At 40.9% G+C, this 24633-nt stretch overlaps 1 protein-coding gene across 1 annotated transcript in view; it reads left to right on the top strand.

The window, feature by feature from the left end:
• The window catches only part of LOC123773567 (adhesive plaque matrix protein-like), a 27071-nt gene extending 3131 nt beyond the window's left edge, over positions 1 to 23940 (top strand). The window contains exons 2-5 of the mRNA XM_069312546.1: positions 1 to 99; positions 1738 to 1886; positions 9468 to 9882; positions 23873 to 23940. The exon at positions 1 to 99 is cut by the window's left edge and continues 827 nt beyond it. Of these exons, the coding sequence (XP_069168647.1) occupies positions 1 to 99; positions 1738 to 1886; positions 9468 to 9882; positions 23873 to 23940 (731 nt within the window). The remainder of the gene's footprint in view (positions 100 to 1737; positions 1887 to 9467; positions 9883 to 23872) is intronic.
• The last annotated feature ends 693 nt before the right edge of the window (positions 23941 to 24633 follow it).

The following is a 24633-nucleotide window of genomic DNA, read 5'->3' as shown; positions in this document are numbered from 1 at the left end:
ATACCCATGACAAGGACTATAGTCCTACACATACCCATGACAAGGACTATAGTCCTACACATACCCATGGCAAGAGCTATAGTCCTACACATACCCATGGTAAGGACTAATAGTCCTACACATACTCATGGCAAGGACTATAGTCCTACACATACTCATGGCAAGGACTATAGTCCTACACATACCCATGACAAGGACTATAGTCCTACACATACTCATGGCAAAGGCTATAGTCCTACACATACCCATGGCAAGGACTATAATCTGTTCTGGCCTCAGGGAGTTGGAACTCCCTGAGGCCAGAGAGTATATTATGGAACTTAAACCTCCAAAGAGAGCTCTGGTTTTTGCACCAGACTGTTACTCACGTACAGGCGAACAACGTCCCCCAACCACTCTCTGCCAGAACAGACAACCAATCTCAGCAGCCACACACTCGCTACCGTCGGTCGACCAGCAATGAACTCTGGAATGCTTGAAGCTTTCTCAGGAGATCACCCTGTACGCCTCATGATCTTGGAGAGGGGTTCAGCATCACATATGTAGGGGTGCCGCTCCAACACTGGCCTCGTTGTCCTGTGTACACACCCTACTTGAGCCACCGTGACTCCCCATTCTCTTCTTGTTTGGAATGATCTCATAATTCCCCCTTTTCTGAATTAGAATTTTCTGCCACCCAGTACACAGCTGTGATCCTTTCTCTCTCTCTCCTGCTTTCTAGGAAGCCTCACCAGGAAAAGAGCGAAAACCAGTTAACAATATACATTTAATAAATGAAAAACCATACACGAAACATGACATAAAAAGAATGAAATATTGACATACAACACTAAACTGCTACAACCCGGTTACAATCCAGTATCAAAACCTGGCTTCACCAACCGTCCATAGCAAGTGGCTGCCCAACTCCTGGCTTACCACTTACTACTCCATCACTAAGTGGGGGTTAAATCTCCTCATAATAATATTGTACAATCAGCCCTAAAATATATAAAACTCAGCCTGTGGCTGAAACACCAGAAACATCTACATAAATTTTCCCCACCACAAGAAAAGATCAATCTTTCACCTTACACTGTGTCTTACACGTCAATCAACATTCAAGCACTCCCCGTATGCATCATGTGTGATCACCAGGGAGCTGGTCGGCCGAGAGGACAGCACGCTGGACTTGTGATCCTGTGGTCCTGGGTTCGATCCCAGGCGCCGGCGAGAAACAATGGGCAGAGTTTCTTTCACCCTATGCCCCTGTTACCTAGCAGTAAATAGGTACCTGGGTGTTAGTCAACTGTCACGGGCTGCTTCCTGGGGGTGGAGGCCTGGTCGAGGACCGGGCCGCGGGGACACTAAAGCCCCGAAATCATCTCAAGATAACCTCAAAATAACCATGAACCTCTGTTCTGCTCCTAGAGGCTCACTACCATGTATATCTTGAGGCTCTCCAACATAGTCAACAAAGCTGTTCTGCCGTCCTCCCAAACTGCTACACAATCAAGTTCTCATCAAACACCAGTGATGCTTCACCACTCATCCCACAGACACGTGGAACTCCTCCTCACTGCTCCTCTACACTGCTTGAGGTCCACTCCTCACTAAGGGGCTCTGCTCTCCCACAGAGTTCACCATACACTTTACCAGCCTCGAAGTTCCATTAACTTCTTCCCAAACAAACTTGCAATTCCATTGTCATGTCAATAAAAAGTTTCCCAACTAAAACATAATTAAATGTATTCACAGAACGTATAATTCCTCCATCCGACATCTCTTTAAACTTTAACGCGTCGCGACGGTCCTCCCCCGTCTGGGCGAGTCCATACTCGACATCGCTGGCAGCCGTCACCATCAGGAGCTCTCCTCCTTCAGTCAGCCACTGGCCTCCGGAGAGGGTGAATGTATCACTCCACCCTCCATGATGTTCCTCTATCTCTACTGTCTTATTTCAGCTCACTGCCTTAATGAGTTATTTATCCTACATATACATATGTTCATTATGATCGCTGGGCACACAATCAAACACTAGTGGCTAAATTAACAACTGATAAGATAGGCTTACCCCAGAAATTTCTGATGTGAGGACGTTCACTCACTGAAGCTCAACATGGCGCACACATAGGTCGCCCACCAAAATGATTCATGAGTGCTTCACAAAGCTTCCTGCAGTCCACAATGTTTCCAGACCGGCTCCACAACAGAAACACCTGCTCATTTCCTTCCTCTTGAAGGTACACCAATTAGAGTTTCACCAAGAGTTTCGCGGCCAAACATTCACTTGCAGGCCGCCTCTAATTATCGAATTCACAGAGATGGTGTACCAAGTCCCCAACAGCTTCTTCACACTTACAGACAAGTAGTCTTCATTCGAAAACTTACATAGGGCATCATATTCTTCATCATTGCAGATCAAAACAGTACATCCACCTCTGATGACAGTTGCGACTCAAGTGACGTCAAGATGTCATGCGAGCCTCATATCATGTTAGCATAAAATCGACGTCTCCCTCTATACTAATTATTTATATGTTTATCATCTGATCACAGGCTAAAATTAGTCTAAAATTAGACTAATATATATATATATATATATATATATATATATATATATATATATATATATATATATATATATGTCGTACCTAGTAGCCAGAACTCACTTCTCAGCCTACTATGCAAGGCCCGATTTGCCTAATAAGCCTAGTTTTCATGAATTAATGTTTTTTTTCGACTACCTAACCTACCTAACCTAACCTAGCGTTTTCGGCTACCTAACCTAACCTAACCTATATAGATAGGTTAGGATAGGTTAGGTAGGGTTGGTTAGGTTCGGTCATATATCTACGTTAATTTTAACTACAATAAAAAAAAATTGACCTCATACATAATGAAATGGGAAGCTTTATCATTTCATAAGAAAAAAATTAGAGAAAATATATTCAGTAAAACTTGGCTTATTAGGCAAATCGGGCCTTGCAAAGTAGGCTGAGAAGTGAGTTCTGGCTACTAGGTACGACATATATATATATATATATATATATATATATATATATATATATATATATATATATATATATATATTATTAAACATGACCGAAAAAGTAAGATTAATAATTCTAACACGAATTTTCTCAATCTTTCGTACATTTCTTTTCACTGTTGGAGGTAATTCAAAAATCAATTCTCCAAAATTCATTTTTATTTCTAGTCTGACGCGACACGAGCGCGTTTCGTAAAACTTATTACATTTTCAAAGACTTTAGTTTACAAATACACAACCGAATAGAACTTACACATCTTCCGATTTTGTTTATATCTACATTTGAGTGAGGTGGATGGGGTGAGGTGGCATTAATAGGGTATTAATTTCATCAACACAAGACAGAACAAGAGGTGGTATTAATAGGGTATTAATTTCATCAACACAAGACAGAACACGAAACAATGGGTATTGAAATGGAAGTGATTGTAGAAAGCCTATTGGTCCATATTTCTTGATGCTTCTATATTGGAGCGGAGTCTTGAGGTGGGTAGAATATAGTTGTGCATTAATTGGCTGTTGATTGCTGATGTTGACTTCTTAATGTGTAGTGCCTCGCAAACGTCAAGCCGCCTGCTATCGCTGTATCTATCGATGATTTCTGTGTTGTTTCACCTCCAACAGTGAAAAGAAATGTACGAAAGATTGAGAAAATTCGTGTTAGAATTATTAATCTTACTTTTTCGGTCATATTTAATAATATATGTCTACAGGAAAGACTGCTACCAAAATATACTAATATATACATATATATATATATATTATTATATATATATATATATATATATATATATATATATATATATATATATATATATATATATATATATATATAAGCCCATACTTGCTTAAACCACAAGTGAAGATTGACAATCTGTGGACAACACCCACCAGTGGGCCTCGAACCCAGAAAGCACAACTACCTTCCAGTAGCTGCCATAACTAGTTACTGGAAGGTAGTTGTGCTTTCTGGGTTCGAGGCCCACTGATGGGTGTTGTCCAAAGATTATATATATATATATATATATATATATATATATATATATATATATATATATATATATATATATTATTAAATATGACCGAAAAAGTAAGATTAATAATTCTAACACGAATTTTCTCAATCTTTCGTACATTACGCTTCACTGTTGGAGGTAAATCAAAAATCAATTCTCCAAAATTCATTTTTATTTCTAGTCTGACGCGACACGGGCGCGTTTCGTAAAACTTATTACATTTTCAAAGACTTTAGTTCACAAATACACAACTGAATAGAACTTACGTATCTCCGATTTTATATCTACTTTTGAGTGAGGTGGGAGGGGTGATGTGGCATTAACACAAGACAGAACAAGAGGGGATATTAATAGGGTATTAAAAGTATCAACACAAGACAGAACACAAACAATGGGTATTGAATAGAAGTGTTTGTAGAAAGCCTATTGGTCCATATTTCTTGATGCTTCTATATTGGAGCGGAGTCTTGAGGTGGGTAGAATATAGTTGTGCAATAATTGGCTGTTGATTGCTGGTGTTGACTTCTTGATGTGTAGTGCCTCGCAAACGTCAAGCCGCCTGCTATCGCTATATCTATCGATGATTTCTGTGTTGTTTACTAGGATTTCTCTGGCGATGGTTTGGTTGTGGGAAGAGATTATATGTTCCTTAATGGAGCCCTGTTGCTTATGCATCGTCAAACGCCTAGAAAGAGATGTTGTTGTCTTGCCTATATACTGGGTTTTTTGGAGCTTACAGTCCCCAAGTGGGCATTTAAAGGCATAGACGACGTTAGTCTCTTTTAAAGCGTTCTGTTTTGTGTCTGGAGAGTTTCTCATGAGTAGGCTGGCCGTTTTTCTGGTTTTATAGTAAATCGTCAGTTGTATCCTCTGATTTTTGTCTGTAGGGATAACGTTTCTATTAACAATATCTTTCAGGACCCTTTCCTCCGTTTTATGAGCTGTGGAAAAGAAGTTCCTGTAAAATAGTCTAATAGGGGGTATAGGTGTTGTGTTAGTTGTCTCTTCAGAGGTTGCATGGCTTTTCACTTTCCTTCTTATGATGTCTTCGACAAAACCATTGGAGAAGCCGTTATTGACTAGGACCTGCCTTACCCTACAGAGTTCTTCGTCGACTTGCTTCCATTCTGAGCTGTGGCTGAGAGCACGGTCGACATATGCGTTAACAACACTCCTCTTGTACCTGTCAGGGCAGTCGCTGTTGGCATTTAGGCACATTCCTATGTTTGTTTCCTTAGTGTAGATTTCCTCTACACTACAGTAGCCAGAACGCACTTCTCAGCCTACTATGCAAGGCCAAATTTGCCTAATAAGCCAAGTTTTCATGAATTAATTGTTTTTCGACAACCTAACCTACCTAACCTAACCTAACCTAACTTTTTCGGCTACCTAACCTAACCTAACGTTTAAAGATAGGTTAGGTTAGGTTAGGTTAGGTTAGGTAGGGTTGGTTAGGTTCGGTCATATATCTACGTTAATTTTAACTTCAATAAAAAAAAATTGACCTCATGCGTAATGAAATGGGTAGCTTTATCATTTCATAAGAAAAAAATTAAAGAAAATATATTAATTCAGTAAAACTTGGCTTATTAGGCAAATCGGGCCTTGCATAGTAGGCAGAAAAGTGCGTTCTGGCTACTAGGTACGACATATATATATATATGTATATATATATATTTATTGGATAAATGAACATATGAATGGAAGTAACTGCAGAAGGCCTATTGGCCCATACTTCCTCTTACTGCTTCCATAGTGGAGTTGGAGAAAGTGGAATTGGAGATCCTATTGGACGGTATATTTGACCTCTAGAAGCAAAAGAAGGTGACCACTAAAGACACCTTGCAAGCAGAACTTATTGCAGAAGGAGGAAAGTTTCGAGGTAATTACATAAGCACCATACTGTTCCCCGAACTCAAAGCGGTAGCTAGGAGCCTTCGTGAGAACAAGGAGATAGTCATTAGGAGAGGTGACAAGTCGCCAATATACGTCATTCTTGAAACAGACGAATATCTGGCAAAAATGAACCTCATACTCTCTGACCAAACTAAATTCCAAAGGGTAACAAAGGACACTACAGCCGAATTGAAAACGAAGGTAAACAGATTGATCGAAACTGTGAACGCTAAGAAATCCAGACTCCACCTGCCAAAAGTTGTTGGGGAATTCAAACCTGGGTATGCCTATGGAAATGTCAAGGCCCACAAGCCTGGAAACCCACTTCGGCCAATCATCCAACCCGTCCTCTTAAAAATAACGTCACTTTTGGCTCGTATGCGCGCTATGGCCAAATTTGGACGTAATTTGAAATGAAATCGACTCACAAAAGTGACGTACTGTTCCGTTTTCTGATACCCACACCCACATACAGACTGGCTAAGCGACTCAATGGGTTGCTGACTCCTTACGTACCCTGTGCTTTCAGCTTGAAGTCTCCCAAGGAATGTGTCGACTTACTGTGCGGAGCACGGGCCACGGGAATAAGAGCCTCGTTGGATGTGGAGTCACTATTTACCAATGTACCTGTAGACGAGACAATCGGGAAGATAGCAGAGTGTATCGTGACCTGGCTTGCACTCCTCTTGACATGCCAGAAAGCATACTGAGGAAACTGCTCCAAGCCTGCACTAAAGAGGCACCCTTCGTGAGGCCAGATGTTCACGTGTAAAAGCAAGTAGATGGGGTCGCAATGAGTTCTACCCTAGGTGTCCTGTTTGCGAACTTCTACATGGGCACCATCGAGCAGAGGGTCTTAGTTGACATGGACTTGAAACCCACCATATACTGCAGGTATGTTGACGACATTTTTACACAGGTACCTGATGCCAGATGTCTGCAGCAGCTGAAGGAGGTATTTCAGCAGAATTCTGTGTTGAGTTTCATGTACGAGATGGAGAACAATGTGAAGCTGCCCTTTCTGGATGTAACAGTCACGGAAAGGAGCGGAAGATTCCATACTGCAGTTTACACCAAAGAAACAAAGATAGGAATGTGCCTCAATGCCAATAGTGACTGCCCAGACAGGTACAAGAGGAGTGATGTCAATGCTTACGTCGACCGTGCTCTAAGCCACAGCTCAGGATGGAAAGAAGTCGATGAAGAACTCTGTAGGGTAAGGCAGGTCCTAGTCAACAACGGCTTCTCTAACGGTTTCGTTCAAAACATCATAAAAAGAAAGGTAAAACGCCATGCAACCTCTGAAGAGTCAACCAACACAACACTTGTACTCCCAATTAGACTATTTTATAGGAACTTCTTTTTGACGGCTCATAAAACGGAGGAAAGGACCCTGAAAGATATTGTTGATAGGAACGTCATCCCTACAGACAAAAATTAAAAAATACAATTGATAATTTATTATAAAACCAAAAAAAACGGTCAATCTACTCATGAAAAACTCCCCAGACACCAAGCAGAACGCTTTGAAGGAAACCAACGTCGTCTATGCCTTTAAATGCCCACTTGGGGACTGTAAGCCCCAGAGAACTCAGTATACAGGCAAAACATCAACGTCTCTTTCTAGGCAACTAACAATGCATAAGCAACAGCGAGCCATCAAGGAACAAATAATCTCTTCTCACAACCAGACCATCTCCAGAGAAATCTCATCAAACACAAAAATCATCGATAGGTACAGCGATAGCAGGCGGCTTGACATCAGCGAGGCACTACACATAAAAAAGTTAACACCAGCAATCAACAGCCAATTAATGCACAAATATATTATATATATATATATATATATATATATATATATATATATATATATATATATATATATATATATATATATATATATTTATATATATATAGTTCTACACATACTCATGGCAAGGGCTATAGTTGTCGCGAAGGAAAGTTAACTTAATATATTGATATTTAATTGAGTGAATTGAATTACTGGAAGGACCACCCTATCTTTACTGAAAAAGGGAAACAGATAACTGGTGCAATAAAACGGACTGAGTTACCAGTGCCTGTGGACAATGTAATCATCAAGAATTATTTGTTGAACCTTAATGGACTGTAAGAATAATTATTATTCAAGAGCTAAACCTTCCCAAACTTCACAATTGGGGGTTAATACTAGAAGCTGAATTACTCCCAGTACACTTAATCGAGGCTGGTTCTTCCTCGAAAGAAATTAGTAAGATTTACTAAGAAATATAATTTGTATAAGTATTCAATAATTTAGTTAATGACAAGATCATATCATACTGAATGTTAGACAAGAAAATTATTCCTAGCTAAAGTTCATGAGGCTATAAGAAATATGATTAAATTCCTAGCTCACGTAAATGAAATATAACTTCGAGATATTTTAAATCTCAACGATTCATTAGTAGTTAATTAGTAAATTAACGTAAGATCAGCGGCTTAGTTGTAACAGTGAACGGTAGCGTGGCTGGGGGACGGCGTCATCTACAACCTGCTGGAACACGCGACCCGCTAGCGTGGAGTGGGAACTTGTCTCACCTCAGGCTGCTTCAACACACGCTGGTAACCCAATATGGTGTAAAAATTGTTTACACACAGAAGATTATGTCATTATGGATTAATAGAAGGGGCAAATTAAGTTCACTGGGAACGTACCAGTGTTTAGAGGAGGGAGCATGGTGTAACGACGGACTAAGGCTAAAGTTTACATGTTGAGAGCTCTGAACACTAAAAACTATACCACTTAACGCAATTGTTGTCTGCCGATGCAATCCCTGGATCGCTGATGGAGTAATTAAGCACTCCGGGGCCGATTAATAGCAAGGACCGATCGCGTAGCTGGCAAAAGCGTCACCTCTCTCTGTGTACTTGTGGCCGTCATGGCGTCTCGTGGCCAAGCTGCCCTCCTCCTCCCTCAACCCGTCTCGCCGCGCATGCGCAACATATTTTAGTAGAAACGGAAAATTCTTTTCCTTGTAATTGCTCTACTTAATAAATTAATGAGAATAGGGTTGCAATTATAGGGAGTTATATATTATTTAAATTCTCGTCAAATAATAATAATTAATATGAAGAGTGTTCTTATTAAACGAGAAATGGAGAGAATTTTCTGTTTCCTCCATGATAGTTTAAGATAACAGATAAACTGTTATATAGTGATCCTTTAGTTGATAACTCGTTGTTATTAGATCACTAGTTGTTATATTATCAAGTATTAATTCTTGTAAAGAATACTGGCAAAAGGCGAGAATATTATTACATTCTCTGGCATGTTGACAATATTTATACCTCTGCTGGGTATTATCTGACGCAATACTGTCCCTCTATGTGGGAAGAATTTGGTAAATGACGCGCAGAGAGGAAAATATTAATTTATGTTAATTCTACAAATTAGTAGGATTAGTATATACTATGCCTGGCATACAATGGTAATTAAATGTTGGTTTATTTCCAAAAATACTTCTACATATACCCATGACAAGGGTTATAGTCCTACATATACCCATGGCAAGGGTTATAGTCCTACATATACCCATGGCAAGGGTTATAGTCCTACATATACCCATGGCAAGGGTTATAGTCCTACATATACCCATGGTAAGGGTTATAGTCCTACATATACCCATGGCAAGGGTTATAGTCCTACATATACCCATGGCAAGGGTTATAGTCCTACATATACCCATGGTAAGGGTTATAGTCCTACATATACCCATGGCAAGGGTTATAGTCCTACATATACCCATGGCAAGGGTTATAGTCCTACATATACCCATGGCAAGGGTTATAGTCCTACATATACCCATGGCAAGGGTTATAGTCCTACATATACCCATGGCAAGGGTTATAGTCCTACATATACCCATGGCAAGAGCTATAGTCCTACACATACCCATGGCAAGTGCTATAGTCCCACACACACCCATGGCAAGAGCTATAGTCCTACATATACCCATGGCAAGGCTTATAGTCCTACACACACCTATGGCAAGAGCTATAGTCCTACACATACCCATGGCAAGTGCTATAGTCCCACACACACCCATGGCAAGAGCTATAGTCCTACACATACCCATACCTTACCTTACCTTGAGGTTACCTTGAGGTGCTTCCGGGGCTTAGCGTCCCCGCGGCCCGGTCGTCGACCAGGCCTCCTGGTTGCCGGACTGATCAACCAGGCTGCTGGACGCGGCTGCTCGCAGCCTGACGTATGAGTCACAGCCTGGTTGATCAGGTATCCTTTGAAGGTGCTTATCCAGTTCTCTCTTGAACACTGTGAGGGGTCGGCCAGTTATGCCCCTTATGTGTAGTGGAAGCGTGTTGAACAGTCTCGGACCTCTGATGTTGATAGAGTTCTCTCTCAGAGTACCAGTTGCACCTCTGTTTTTCAACGGGGGTATTCTGCACATCCTGCCATGTCTTCTGGTCTCATGTGATGTTATTTCTGTGTGCAGGTTTGGGACCAGCCCCTCTAATATTTTCCACGTGTAAATTATTATGTACCTCTCCCGCCTGCGCTCAAGGGAGTACAGTTTTAGGCTCTTTAGTCGGTCCCAATAGTTTAGATGTTTTACTGAGTGGATTCTAGCAGTAAAGGATCTCTGCACGCTCTCCAGGTCAGCAATTTCTCCAGCTTTGAAAGGTGCTGTCATTGTGCAGCAGTACTCCACTCTAGAGAGCACAAGCGTTTTGAAAAGTATCATCATCGGTATAGCATCTCTAGTGTGAAAAGTTCTTGTTATCCAACCTGTCATTTTTCTTGCAGTTGTGACGACTACTTTATTGTGTTCTTTAAAGGTAAGGTCTTCCGACATGAGTACACCCAGATCCTTTACATTGCCTTTTCGTTCTATGTTATGATTTGCCTGAGTTTTGTACGTGGTTTCCGTTTTTATATTTTCATTTTTTCCATAGCGCATGAGCTGGAACTTATCTTCGTTAAACACCATATTATTTTCTGTAGCCCATAGAAAGACCTGATCTACATCTGACTGGAGGTTCGCCGTGTCCTCTATGTTGCCTACTCTCATGAAGATCCTAGTGTCATCTGCAAAGGATGGTACAGTGCTATAGGTTGTGTTCTTGTCTATGGGACTATGGACATGGACATAGGGCTATGTCCATGGGACATAGCCCATGCCATGTCCCATGGCAAGGGCTATAGTCCTACACATACCCATGGCAAAAGCTATAGTCCTACACATACCCATGGCAAGGGATATAGTCCTACACATACCCATGGCAAGAGCTATAGTCCTACACATACCCATGGCAAGGGATATAGTCCTACACATACCCATGGCAAGAGCTATAGTCCTACACATACCCATGGCAAGGGATATAGTCCTACACATACCCATGGCAAGAGCTATAGTCCTACACATACCCATGGCAAGGGATATAGTCCTACACATACCCATGGCAAGAGCTATAGTCCTACACATACCCATCTTGAGGTTATCTTGAGATGATTTCGGGGCTTTTAGTGTCCCCGCGGCCCGGTCCTAGACCAGGCCTCCACCCCCAGGAAGCAGCCCGTGACAGCTGACTAACACCCAGGTACCTATTTACTGCTAGGTAACAGGGGCATTCAGGGTAAAAGAAACTTTGCCCATTTGTTTCTGCCTCGTGCGGGAATCGAACCCGCGCCACAGAATTACGAGTCCTGCGCGGTATCCACCAGGCTACGAGGCCCCCATGGCAAGAGCTATAGTCCTACACATACCCATGGCAAGGGATATAGTCCTACATATACCCATGGCAAGAGCTATAGTCCTACACATTCCCATGGCAAGAGCTATAGTCCTACACATACCCATGGCAAGGGATATAGTCCTACATATACCCATGGCAAGAGCTATAGTCCTACACATACCCATGGCAAGGGATATAGTCCTACACATACCCATGGCAAGGGATATAGTCCTACACATACCCATGGCAAGAGCTATAGTCCTACACATACCCATGGCAAGAGCTATAGTCCTACACATACCCATGGCAAGAGCTATAGTCCTACACATACCCATGGCAAGGGATATAGTCCTACACATACCCATGGCAAGGGATATAGTCCTACTGTGAGGAGGTGGTTCACCAGCTCACTTACAATAGTGCTCTTATGCCTGTGGGAGCCAGTACACTTGTTAAGTGCACTTGTTAAGTGGGCGGACTTAAGTTTTGTACCAGCAACCGAAACATCTAGTGTTTGGGCTCATGTGAGAGCCCCAGTCATCAGCAGTCCATAAATGTTACCCTGGCCGGGGTGGCACGTCTGTGGACAGTGCTAGAGCTGATAGCATCATCTCATTGTATGGCATGGAGCCAGACAACTTTGCGCGCGAACGCCTAGGCCGCAGGCGTGGGGTGGGTAGACATGTGGGGCCCCACGCTCGCTGGCCACTTGAGTGGTTGTCATGGAAACCAGCCGCCATCTTAGTAAACATCTTGAGCCGCCATGTTGGTCGGCCATCTTGGAGTTGCCCTAGGGGCTATGCTACACCGTCGCTGATTGGATGAGAGGGGTAGGCCGCTGTATGCCTTCCTCTCATTGGTTATTCCGAGAAGGACGCGGGAAGAGCCGGTGTGAGCATCATTCTGAACTCAGCCGCCACCTTGTCAAGACGTTCCTGTACTCAATTCGGCCAAATTGATGTATAGGGCGTCGTGGTGGCTGGACTACAACTGCTGATGCTTCCTGCTTCACCTACGACATCGGTCGTCACAGAATCCGGCCGAAGTCGTCGCTTGGAGGGGTTTAAGACATTATTGTATGCAGGGGGTAGAGGTACAGTGATCTGGGATCGTGGGGGAATGTGCATACGAGCAGCAACAGACTCGTAGATCCCATACCAGTGATGATTAGACTTGCTAGTGCTCTGTAGCAGTCGATGGGAACGGGGAAATTCGTGTCAGTGTTAAGGCAGATTTCCCATGTTTGTGTGAGACGCTATCGTTGTGCGCGTCACCTGGGTATGAACGCTTCACTTCACCGGGGAGTCGAGGGTGCGAACTCAGCCGTGTTGAGTGGGAGGGGTTCGAGTGTGCGCCAATTTTTCCGTGTTTGTACTACGGTCAGGAACTACCGCCGCCTACGCCACCCGGAGCGAGCCAGCCACCTATAGCGGGGTGCCTGATGTATGGGAATGGTGTGTAAAGCCGGCAGTGTGAATGAGTAAGTACCTATGTGTGTATTTCGGTGATTAGTAGTCTCTAAAGCTTGAATTCGAGGTCAAGTGTTCCGTCACATTGTCACGCAGCACCTGTTCAGGTGGAGTGAATTGTGGGCGAGGAGATTAATCACCTGTGATGTCATCTTGTCAGTCCAGAGGGACTTAAGTCTGGTGTACACAGACGTACAGTGTGTGTGTGTGTGTGTGGGTACACACGGGGAACAGGATACATAGTTTAGCCAAGGACTGAGAGGATGTCCATGTAATAAATTCTTTTATTTCATTGTGGTAATCATTTTTGATCGTCCGTGGGACGGAGTGATATCATTTCCATGTGTGGTCTTGCAGGTGTGGAATTCCAACACTGAGCGCTCAGGTATGTGTAACGCCAGTGATTCCTGGCAATGATTATTGTGGAGTGTGCCACAGTGTGGCTTAAATTTCTTGTAGTGTTCCCAGGGCCGTGACAAGTGTGATTTATATAAATATATATATTGTGGTTGCAGTATTAATTAACGTAATTTTGGTGAGGTTTGGTGAGTGACGAGGCCGTCTAGAGAGACCGCCCCCGCTCTGTCGAGTAACGTAACTCTCGAGTGTTTATCGGCATGCGTGACCGATAAATCACTCACCCATGTGATTTAAGGAGTGTGAGATTCTCCTTAGTGTTCCCAATAACGTTTGATAGCTGTAGGCTACATGTGTCAGCGGTAATTATATATATATATATATAATCGTAGTGTCACGGTGCCCAGTGTTATTGTGTTATTTACTGTGTGGTGATTGCAATATATTGACCTATGTTCTAGGGGTCATTTGCAGCAGCAGTAAGTAAGTGTGTGCAGTATCCTAATATTTGGAAATTGGAGTACTTGCCGTGTGTGTTATTGCAAAGGGGGTTGTTATTTGATGGTGATTGTTGCTAGTGTTGAGCAATCACCGTATGTGATTGCAGTTCAGTAAAACCATTGTGGGGCAGTGTTCTAGAGGGTTCATGTCCTGTATGTTATTTTGCTAGATTCTGCAGTATGGTCATTGCAACCGGATTGTAACGTAAATCACTGTGATTTGTTAGTGTGATTTGTCATTGTCGTGGGTGAACTCGGCTGTAGACGAGTACTTGGATACATATATTCTCCTGGTTATCTGGTAGGACATCGAAGTCCAGTATTCAGTGAGGTGATTGCGAGGCAATTAATATAACGTAACCAAGGGAACGCCCATTGCTTTAAGAGAATTTGTTCTTTGACAATTTGAGTAACGTAGAATGCGTTTGGGTTAGTTTACTTTCCTGTAAGCAGCTACGGTAGTCTCGAGGAGCCTAGCCATCAGCCAGATAAGAATTAGAGTATTGTCTGTCGTAATTAACGGTCAGTGGGCCGGGTAATTGACGTGTTTCAGGAAGTCAAAGTAATTAATCTCGATCCTTGTTTGATCGACTCACACGAAGGCTACATTGTTCCATTAACGTAACGTCGTTATCTGCCCGGAAGTACCGGCACTTGATTGACTCGTGAGAGGAGTAGCGTCATTTTAAAATAACGTAAACGTGGGGCTAATTACTGTTATTAGTCGCCTGAATTGGTCTGAGTATGGAAGGCTCAGACGGAATTCGTACCTTAATGTAAATTGCTGAGCCAGTGTGAAAGGTTGCGTATTTTAATTGTTTAATTATTGATCTTGAGGATAGTAATTAATTACTCTAAAGGTAATCACGAGTGATTACCGTTCTCTTAGCACTTTGGACATTGTAAATCAGAGTTTACCATCGCTGAGTGATTAGTAACCGATTAACGTAAATTAACGTAACTAGTAGAGATTAATCAGCTGTCTGGAAGTACAGGGATTAATGGGATTTTCTCACTGAATGCTCGACGGGTAGAGTGTTGTTTGATTTCCGCGTTACTAGTGACAGTTGTAAGAGTTGTTAATTTAACGTAAATGTTACCTTGTTATTAACGTAAATGTTATTGTGTTATTAACGTAAATCAATTGTTATTGATTGTTGATCGTCCGTGGGACGTAGTGTTAACGTAAGGATTAATTTGAGGAAGGGTGCTGGAGTTGCCAGTGAACCCATTAGTTATTGTTGTCATTGAAAGACTACTGATTTGATTGCATTGCAACCGCTGTTGCAGGAGTAGACTGCACTGAGGCGTAGAACAGTTAGGAGGTTACTGGAGACGTGTTTCAGAACCTACTGTGTCATTTGTTGTAATTGTGATTATAGATCTGTTAGTTCTTGCTTGCTTGTTGATTCCTCTGTGGTCACGCTTATGTTCGAGTTAGTTCATTATGCAGTCCGAGGGGCTGGTGTCTAGCTGTCATTGATAGTGTCACAGGAAGGATTTCCAGTAACGTCATTGACATTTCTTTTGTTTTGTTGTAGTAGTTAGTACTTTATTGAATAAACTAAGTTGTTATGGTTAACACTGTCTTTTCGTTACACCCCCACACATTATTATTGTTATGCAAATGTTCTTCACACTCGACTAAAATTGAGACTAATTTTCTGAGCTTTGGATCAAATATACGGCACCACACAACAATAAATTATTGTTGTGAGAGCCCGTGACCTACTCGTTAGATTCGCTTCGGCGATTGGCGAAGGTCGGCGGCCTAAGTGGGGGGGATTTCAATTTTCATTGGGGTCTCGGCGTTTGCTCGCGCCTAGTCAATTGTTCATACATGGTCCCAAAGTGAGGAATGAGCTGGTTACTACACTGGTGTGTTAGCTAAGCAAGTCCTTCCTCAGGCGACCTAGTTGAATATCACGACAGGAATAAAGGTTAAAGAATAAAGAAAGTTCTTAGAAATTTTCCGAGCTAAAATTCCTTATACCAATTTTAATTTATTCCACAAATTCTCAACTCAAAACTCTCACACCTACACATACCCATGGCAAGAGCTATAGTCCTACACATACCCATGGCAAGAGCTATAGTCCTACACATACCCATGGCAAGGGATATAGTCCTACACATACCCATGGCAAGGGATATAGTCCTACACATACCCATGGCAAGAGCTATAGTCCTACACATACCCATGGCAAGAGCTATAGTCCTACACATACCCATGGCAAGGGATATAGTCCTACACATACCCATGGCAAGAGCTATAGTCCTACACATACCCATGGCAAGGGATATAGTCCTACACATACCCATGGCAAGAGATATAGTCCTACATATACCCATGGCAAGGGATATAGTCCTACACATACCCATGGCAAGGGATATAGTCCTACACATACCCATGGCAAGGGATATAGTCCTACACATACCCATGGCAAGGGATATAGTCCTACATATACCCATGGCAAGTGCTATACCCACCAAACATTTCCACTTTTTCTGTATATGCTAAAAATTACATTTCATTGTTCTGGACACGTTTTATATCACGAAATCAACTTTTCGGAAATCAGTCACTTAAACAGAATTTTCTCCTACAAATATTTTCCATTCTATGCTAAATCTGATTTATTTCTCATCACTGCTCCCTTGCTCACTTCCAACTTCGATTTCATTCATTTGAGTTTCAATGTTTGTTAACACCAAGTCTATAATATTATTTTCTGTGTTGATCGTTAATGTGTTGCATAAGGAAGCAACCATCAATTGATTCAAGAAAATCTTCTGCTTCATTTTTCCCTGTTCTGTTAATAAGGCTTATTCCACTAAAATTAAAGTCACCCATGACACAAATACTGTTAGACCTAGATGCTCTAGATATTTCATCCCATAGATTCTTTGCTTCCATTCTGTCTAAGTTTGGTGGCCTGTATGTAACTCCTATTTTAAGATTTTTAAAATTTTCGTTTAATTCTAGCCAGATAGTTTCTGCTTGTGACTCAGTTTTGATTCCCTCATTGGGACTATATTTCAAATTTTCCCCGGCATATATATGGCTACCCCCCTCCACGTCTTTATATATATATATATATATATATATATATATATATATATATATATATATATATATATATATATATATATATATATATCTGTGTGAAATAGTTTAAATCTTTTTATTTGATTTTCAGGTAATAGTTCTCTGTTTTCGAAATTCCTCCATTTTTCGGCAAGTGCAATAATATCTATTTTTCTGTTCAGACAAAAATGCATTTCAATAGTTTATTTTGTTTCTTAGACTCCTACTGTTCATGTAATATACCTTAAGTGTATTGTTATTTTGATACCCTTCATCTTCCCTGTTCCTTTTGCCATCCCCCCCCCCCCCAACACATACTTTTATTGCCTCCTTTCCCCATATCAATCCCCATACCACTATCAACTAGCAGTTTAAACCCAATCAAATCCCTCCAATTGCAGATTCCAGTGAGTTGGCAACAGCAACAACCCCAACCCTTGATAAATGCACCCCATCTCGAGCATACACGTTATTCCTTCAGTAGAATTGGTGCCAGTTATCAATGAATGATATTGCATTTGCTTTACAATATGTGTCCAGTCGACAATTGATACCAAGGGCCCTCGACAACCATTCATTTCCAACTCTCTTTCATAGAAGAATGCCACATATGATCGGGATTCCTCCCTTGCTCCTAACTAATTTCCCCTTGCTCCTTACGGATTCCTCCTTACATACATAAATAAGTATGTATGTTTGTATGTATGTATATATGTATGTATGTATGTATGTATGTATGTATGTATGTATGTATGTATGTATGTATGTATAAATTATAGAAGATTTGAGAATATTATATATATATATATATATATATATATATATATATATATATATATATATATATATATATATATATATTAGTATATTTTGGTAGCAGTCTTTCCTGTAGACATATATTATTAAATATGACCGAAAAAGTAAGATTAATAATTCTAACACGAATTTTCTCAATCTTTCGTACATTACGCTTCACTGTTGGAGGTAAATCAAAAATCACTTCTCCAAAATTCATTTTTATTTCTAGTCTGACGCGACACGGGCGCGTTTCGTAAAACTTATTACATTTTCAAAGACTTCACAAATACACAACTGATTAGAACGTATCTCTGATTTTATATCTACATTTGAGTGAGGTGGTAAGGGTGATGTGGCATTAACACAAGACAGAACAGGAGGGGATATTAATAGGGTATTAAAAGTATCAACACAAGACAGAACAGAAACAATGGGTATTGAATAGAAGTGTTTGTAGAAAGCCTATTGGTCCATATTTCTTGATGCTTCTATATTGGAGCGGAGTCTTGAGGTGGGTAGAATATAGTTGTGCAATAATTGGCTGTTGATTGCTGGTGTTGACTTCTTGATGTGTAGTGCCTCGCAAACGTCAAGCCGCCTGCTATCGCTGTATCTATCGATGATTTCTGTGTTGTTTACTAGGATTTCTCTGGCGATGGTTTGGTTATGGGAAGAGATTATATGTTCCTTAATGGAGCCCTGTTGCTTATGCATCGTTAAACGCCTAGAAAGAGATGTTGTTGTCTTGCCTATATACTGGGTTTTTTGGAGCTTACAGTCCCCAAGTGGGCATTTGAAGGCATAGACGACATTAGTCTCTTTTAAAGCGTTCTGTTTTGTGTCTGGAGAGTTTCTCATGAGTAGGCTGGCCGTTTTTCTGGTTTTATAGTAAATCGTCAGTTGTATCCTCTGATTTTTGTCTGTAGGGATAACGTTTCTATTAACAATATCTTTCAGGACCCTTTCCTCCGTTTTATAAAACGGAGGAAAGGGTCCTGAAAGATATTGTTAATAGAAACGTTATCCCTACAGACAAAAATCAGAGGATACAACTGACGATTTACTATAAAACCAGAAAAACGGCCAGCCTACTCATGAGAAACTCTCCAGACACAAAACAGAACGCTTTAAAAGAGACTAATGTCGTCTATGCCTTCAAATGCCCACTTGGGGACTGTAAGCTCCAAAAAACCCAGTATATAGGCAAGACAACAACATCTCTTTCTAGGCGTTTAACGATGCATAAGCAACAGGGCTCCATTAAGGAACATATAATCTCTTCCCATAACCAAACCATTGCCAGAGAAATCCTAGTAAACAACACAGAAATCATCGATAGATACAGCGATAGCAGGCGGCTTGACGTTTGCGAGGCACTACACATCAAGAAGTCAACACCAGCAATCAACAGCCAATTATTGCACAACTATATTCTACCCACCTCAAGACTCCGCTCCAATATAGAAGCATCAAGAAATATGGACCAATAGGCTTTCTACAAACACTTTTATTCAATACCCATTGTTTCTGTTCTGTCTTGTGTTGATACTTTTAATACCCTATTAATATCCCCTCCTGTTCTGTCTTGTGTTAATGCCACATCACCCTTCCCACCTCACTCAAATGTAGATATAAAATCAGAGATACGTTCTAATCAGTTGTGTATTTGTGAAGTCTTTGAAAATGTAATAAGTTTTACGAAACGCGCCCGTGTCGCGTCAGACTAGAAATAAAAATGAATTTTGGAGAAGTGATTTTTGATTTACCGCCAACAGTGAAGCGTAATGTACGAAAGATTGAGAAAATTCGTGTTAGAATTATTAATCTTACTTTTTCGGTCATATTTAATAATATATGTCTACAGGAAAGACTGCTACCAAAATATACTAATATATATATATATATATATATATATATATATATATATATATATATATATATATATATATATATATATATATGTCGTACCTAGTAGCCAGAACTCACTTTTCAGCCTACAATGCAAGGCCCGATTTGCCTAATAAGCCAAGTTTTCATGAATTAATATATTTTTTCTAAATTTTTTCTTATGAAATGATAAAGCAACCCATTTCATTATGTAAGAGGTCAATTTTTTTTTATTGAAGTTAAAATTAACGTAGATATATGACCGAACCTAACCAACCCTACCTAACCTAACCTAACCTAACCTAACCTATCTTTATAGGTTAGGTTAGGTTAGGTAGCCGAAAAAGTTAGGTTAGGTTAGGTTAGGTAGGTTTGGTAGTCGAAAAGCAATTAATTCATGAAAACTTGGCTTATTAGGCAAATTGGGCCTTGCATAGTAGGCTCAGAAGTGAGTTCTGGCTACTAGGTACGACATATATATATATATATATATATATAAGTGTATATATATATATATATATATATTATTAAATACGACCGAAAAAGTAAAATTAATAATTCTAACACGAATTTTCTCGATGTTTCTTATATTTCTTTTCACTATTGATGATAACTGAAAGATCAATTCTCCAAAATTCATTTTTATTTCTAGTCTGACGCGACACCTGAGCGCGTTTCGTAAAACTTATTACATTTTCAAAGACTTTAGTTCACACACACACAACTATAACTGAACAGAGTTTAAACAGCTTCGATTTTTTATACCTGCATTTGGGTGAGGTGATATGTTACAACAGTTTTGGATGAGGTGAAAACAAACTTTCAACACAAGACAGAACACGAAACAATGGGTATAATATTTTGTAAGTTAAAGTAAAGTAAATTAAAGAATGGAAGTAACGGTAAAGGGCCTATTGGCCCATATTTCTTGAAGCTTCTATATTGGTGCGGAGTCTTAAAGTGGGTAGAATATAGTTGTTCATTAGATTAAGACAATTAAGACGAATATTTGGCGAAAACGAACCTCATTCTCTCTGACCAAACTAAATTCCAAAGGGTAACGAAGGACATTACAGCCGAATTGAAAGCAAAGGTCAACAAATTGATCTAAACTGTGAACGCCAAGAAATCCGGACTCCACCTGCCAAAGAATATTGGGGAATATAAGCCTGGATACGCGTATGGAAATGTCAAGACACATAAGCCTGGAAACCCACTTCGGCCAATCATTAGCCAGATACACACACCCACGTACAGACTGGCGAAGCGACTTAACGGCTTGCTGACTCCTTATGTCCCTTGCACCTTCAGCCTGAAGTCTCCAAAGGAATTTGTTGACTTACTGCGGGGAACACGGGTCACAGGGATAAGAGCCACAGGGATATTAAATATGGTAGACAGTGGCTCGGAAAGCTCCTCTTTGCATTCTTTAAGCACCCTGGCAAACACTTCATCAGGCCCTGGGGATTTGTTTGGTTTTAGTTTGTCTAATTGTTTAATTACATCCTCCCTGGTAACTGCTAAACTAGTCAACCTGTCCTCATCCCCACCCACATAGACTTGTTCGGCTGAAGGCATATTGTTAAGTTCTTCTTTAGTAAATACAGATATAAAATATTTGTTAAAAATACTACTCATCTCCTTGTCATTATCCGTTATTTGACCTGTTTCAGATTTTAATGGACCTATCCTTTCCCTAGTCTTAGTTCGATATAACTGAAAAAACCCTTTATTATTTCACTTTGCTTGCTCTGCTATGCGAACTTCATAGTTTCTTTTTGCTTTCCTTATCTCTTTTTTAACATTTCTAACCAGTTGTATGAATTCCTGTTCTAAACTGACTTCCCCATTCTTAATCCTTTTGTACCAAGCTCTCTTTTTACCTATAAGGTTCTTTAAATTATTTGTTATCCACTTTGGGTCATTAGTATTCGATCTATTCAATTTATATGGTATACTACGTTCCTGTGCTTTGTTTAGAATATTCTTAAATAAGTTATATATTAAATCCACATCGAAATCCCCTTTTACATCACCTATCGCTGGGTTCATGTCTCGCTCCAAGACCGGCCCACACCCCATACCCAAGACTTTCCAGTCAATTTGACCCAAAAAATTTCTTAGGCTATTAAAATCAGCTTTTCGAAAATCTGGCACTTTAACAGAATTTTCTCCTACAGGTCTATTCCATTCTATGCTAAACCTGATTACTTTGTGATCACTGTTCCCTAGCTCACTCCCTATTTAGATGTCATTAATTTGTGTTTCCCTGTTAGTTAACACTAAATCTAAAATATTATTTTCCCGCGTTGGTTCCTTAATGTGTTGCGTAAGAAAGCAATCGTCAATTAATTCTAGAAAATCTTGTGCTTCACTATTCCCTGTTTTGTTCACCCAGTTTATTCCACTAAAATTAAAGTCACCCATGACATAAATACTGTTAGATCTAGATGCTCTACATATTTCATCCCATAGATGCTTTGCTTCCATTCTGTCTAAATTTGGTGGCCTATATATAACTCCTATTATAATATTATTTGCTTTTTCGTTTAATTCTATCCAAATAGTTTCTGTGTGTGGCTCAGTTTTGATTCCCTCTTTGAGACTACATTTCAAATTGTCTCTAACATATATGGCTACTCCCCTCCTCGTCTAATATATCGATCTGTGTGAAATAGTTTAAATCCATATATTTGATATTCAGCTAATAGTTCTCTATTTTCTACATTCATCCACGTTTCGGTAAGTGCAATAATATCTATTTTTTCTGTGCAGACAAGAGCATTTCATTCGTTAATTTTATTTCTTAGACTTCTACTGTTAGTGTAATATACCCTAAGTGAATTGTTATTTTGAGGCCCTTTTCTTTCCCTGATCATTTTGCCAATTCTTTTCTCCCACGAACACATACTTTTATTACCTCCTTCCTCCAAATCAATTCCCATACCACTGTCTACTAACAGTTTAAACCCAAACAAACACCTCTAACCACTGGTTCCAACGAGTTCGCAACAGCAACAACCCCAGCCCTGGATAGATGCACCCCATCACGAGCATACATTTCATTTCTTCCATAGAAGTGTTCCCAGTTGTCTATGAAAGATATTGCATTTGATTTGCAATATCTTTCCAGCCGGCAATTGACACCAAGTGCCCTCGACATCCATTCCTTTCCCACTCCCTATCTTGGAAGAATGCCGCATATGATCGGGATTCCTCCCTTGCTCCTAACTAATTCAATGGCTGTCCTGAATCTCTGTATTAGTTCCTCACTCCTAACTCGCCCAACATCATTACCCCCTGCACTAATACAAATAATGGGTTTGTTCCCATTTCCCGTCATAATATCATTCATGTTTCTAACAATATCACCAATTCCAGCTCCCGGATAGCAAACCCTTAATCCGTTCCCCCTATCTCTGGCACAAAACGTTCTGTCTAAATACCTCACCTGGGAATCTCCTACAACCAAAATTCGCTTCGGTACCTCCTTAACTTTCTGAGCAGCCTGAGGGGCCTGCGCTCCGCCGCTCCTCGCTGGTTTCCGTTCCGAGTGAACTGCAGGCTCACCACAGCACTCGTCCTCCAACACGGCAAATGAATTTGCTGTCCTTAAGGCGTCTGTAGGCGGCCTTGACAAGGTCTTCTTAAGACCCCTGTCCTTCACAATACCATATATGGCCGTACCATATATATATATATATATATATATATATATATATATATATATATATATATATATATATATATATATATATATATATATATATATAATATGAGAACACACTTGAATAGTCCCCAAGCATATATGCAATTGAAAACTCCACACCCAAGAAATGACTTGAACCCGGACCGCCAGGAGCATTATGCACCATGGCGTACCTGGTTCCTTAACCACTCGACCACCGTAACTGTACAAAAGTCATTGGTAGCCGAGGCTATATTCTCATCGCCCCGACAGCACTTGGTGATAAGCTTGGTGATAAGCTTATCACCAACCTAACCTTCCTAGGCCTAATACACGATATATGAGAGCTAATATAGTACACACTTGTGCTATATTAGGCCTAAGAATATATAAGTTTGTTTTTTAGCTTCCATTTTTTCCCGACTATTTTCATCGCAGATTAAAAAGTGCGATGAAAATATTCCAAGTTTATAATTGGTCATTCTTGGCCCGTAAATAACGCACCTGTGGCCGTACACTGTCAAGTGTGGCCGTACACAGTTGGGTGTGACCGTGCTCAGATGGGTGTGGCCGTACACAGTTGGGTGTGGCTGTGCTCAGATGGGTGTGGCCGTACACAGTTGGGTGTGGCCGTGCTCAGATGGGTGTGGCCGTGCTCAGATGGGTGTGGCCGTACACAGTTGGGTGTGGCCGTGCTCAGATGGGTGTGGCCGTACACAGTTGGGTGTGGCCGTACACAGTTGGGTGTGGCCGTACACAGTTGGGTGTGGCCGTACACAGTTGGGTGTGGCCGTGCTCAGATGGGTGTGGCCGTACACAGTTGGGTGTGGCCGTGCTCAGATGGGTGTGGCCGTGCTCAGATGGGTGTGGCCGTACACAGTCGGGTGTGGCCGTGCTCAGATGGGTGTGGCCGTACACAGTTGGGTGTGGCCGTGCTCAGATGGGTGTGGCCGTACACAGTCGGGTGTGGCCGTGCTCAGATGGGTGTGGCCGTACACAGTTGGGTGTGGCCGTACACAGTTGGGTGTGGCCGTGCTCAGATGGGTGTGGCCGTACACAGTTGGGTGTGGCCGTGCTCAGATGGGTGTGGCCGTACACAGTCGGGTGTGGCCGTGCTCAGATGGGTGTGGCCGTACACAGTCGGGTGTGGCCGTACACAGTTGGGTG

This window comes from Procambarus clarkii, chromosome 72, assembly GCF_040958095.1.
Source record: "Procambarus clarkii isolate CNS0578487 chromosome 72, FALCON_Pclarkii_2.0, whole genome shotgun sequence".
In the NCBI taxonomy this organism is placed as follows: domain Eukaryota; kingdom Metazoa; phylum Arthropoda; class Malacostraca; order Decapoda; family Cambaridae; genus Procambarus; species Procambarus clarkii.
Note: the sequence above shows the minus strand (reverse complement) of the source record. Positions and strands in the feature narration are given on the sequence as shown.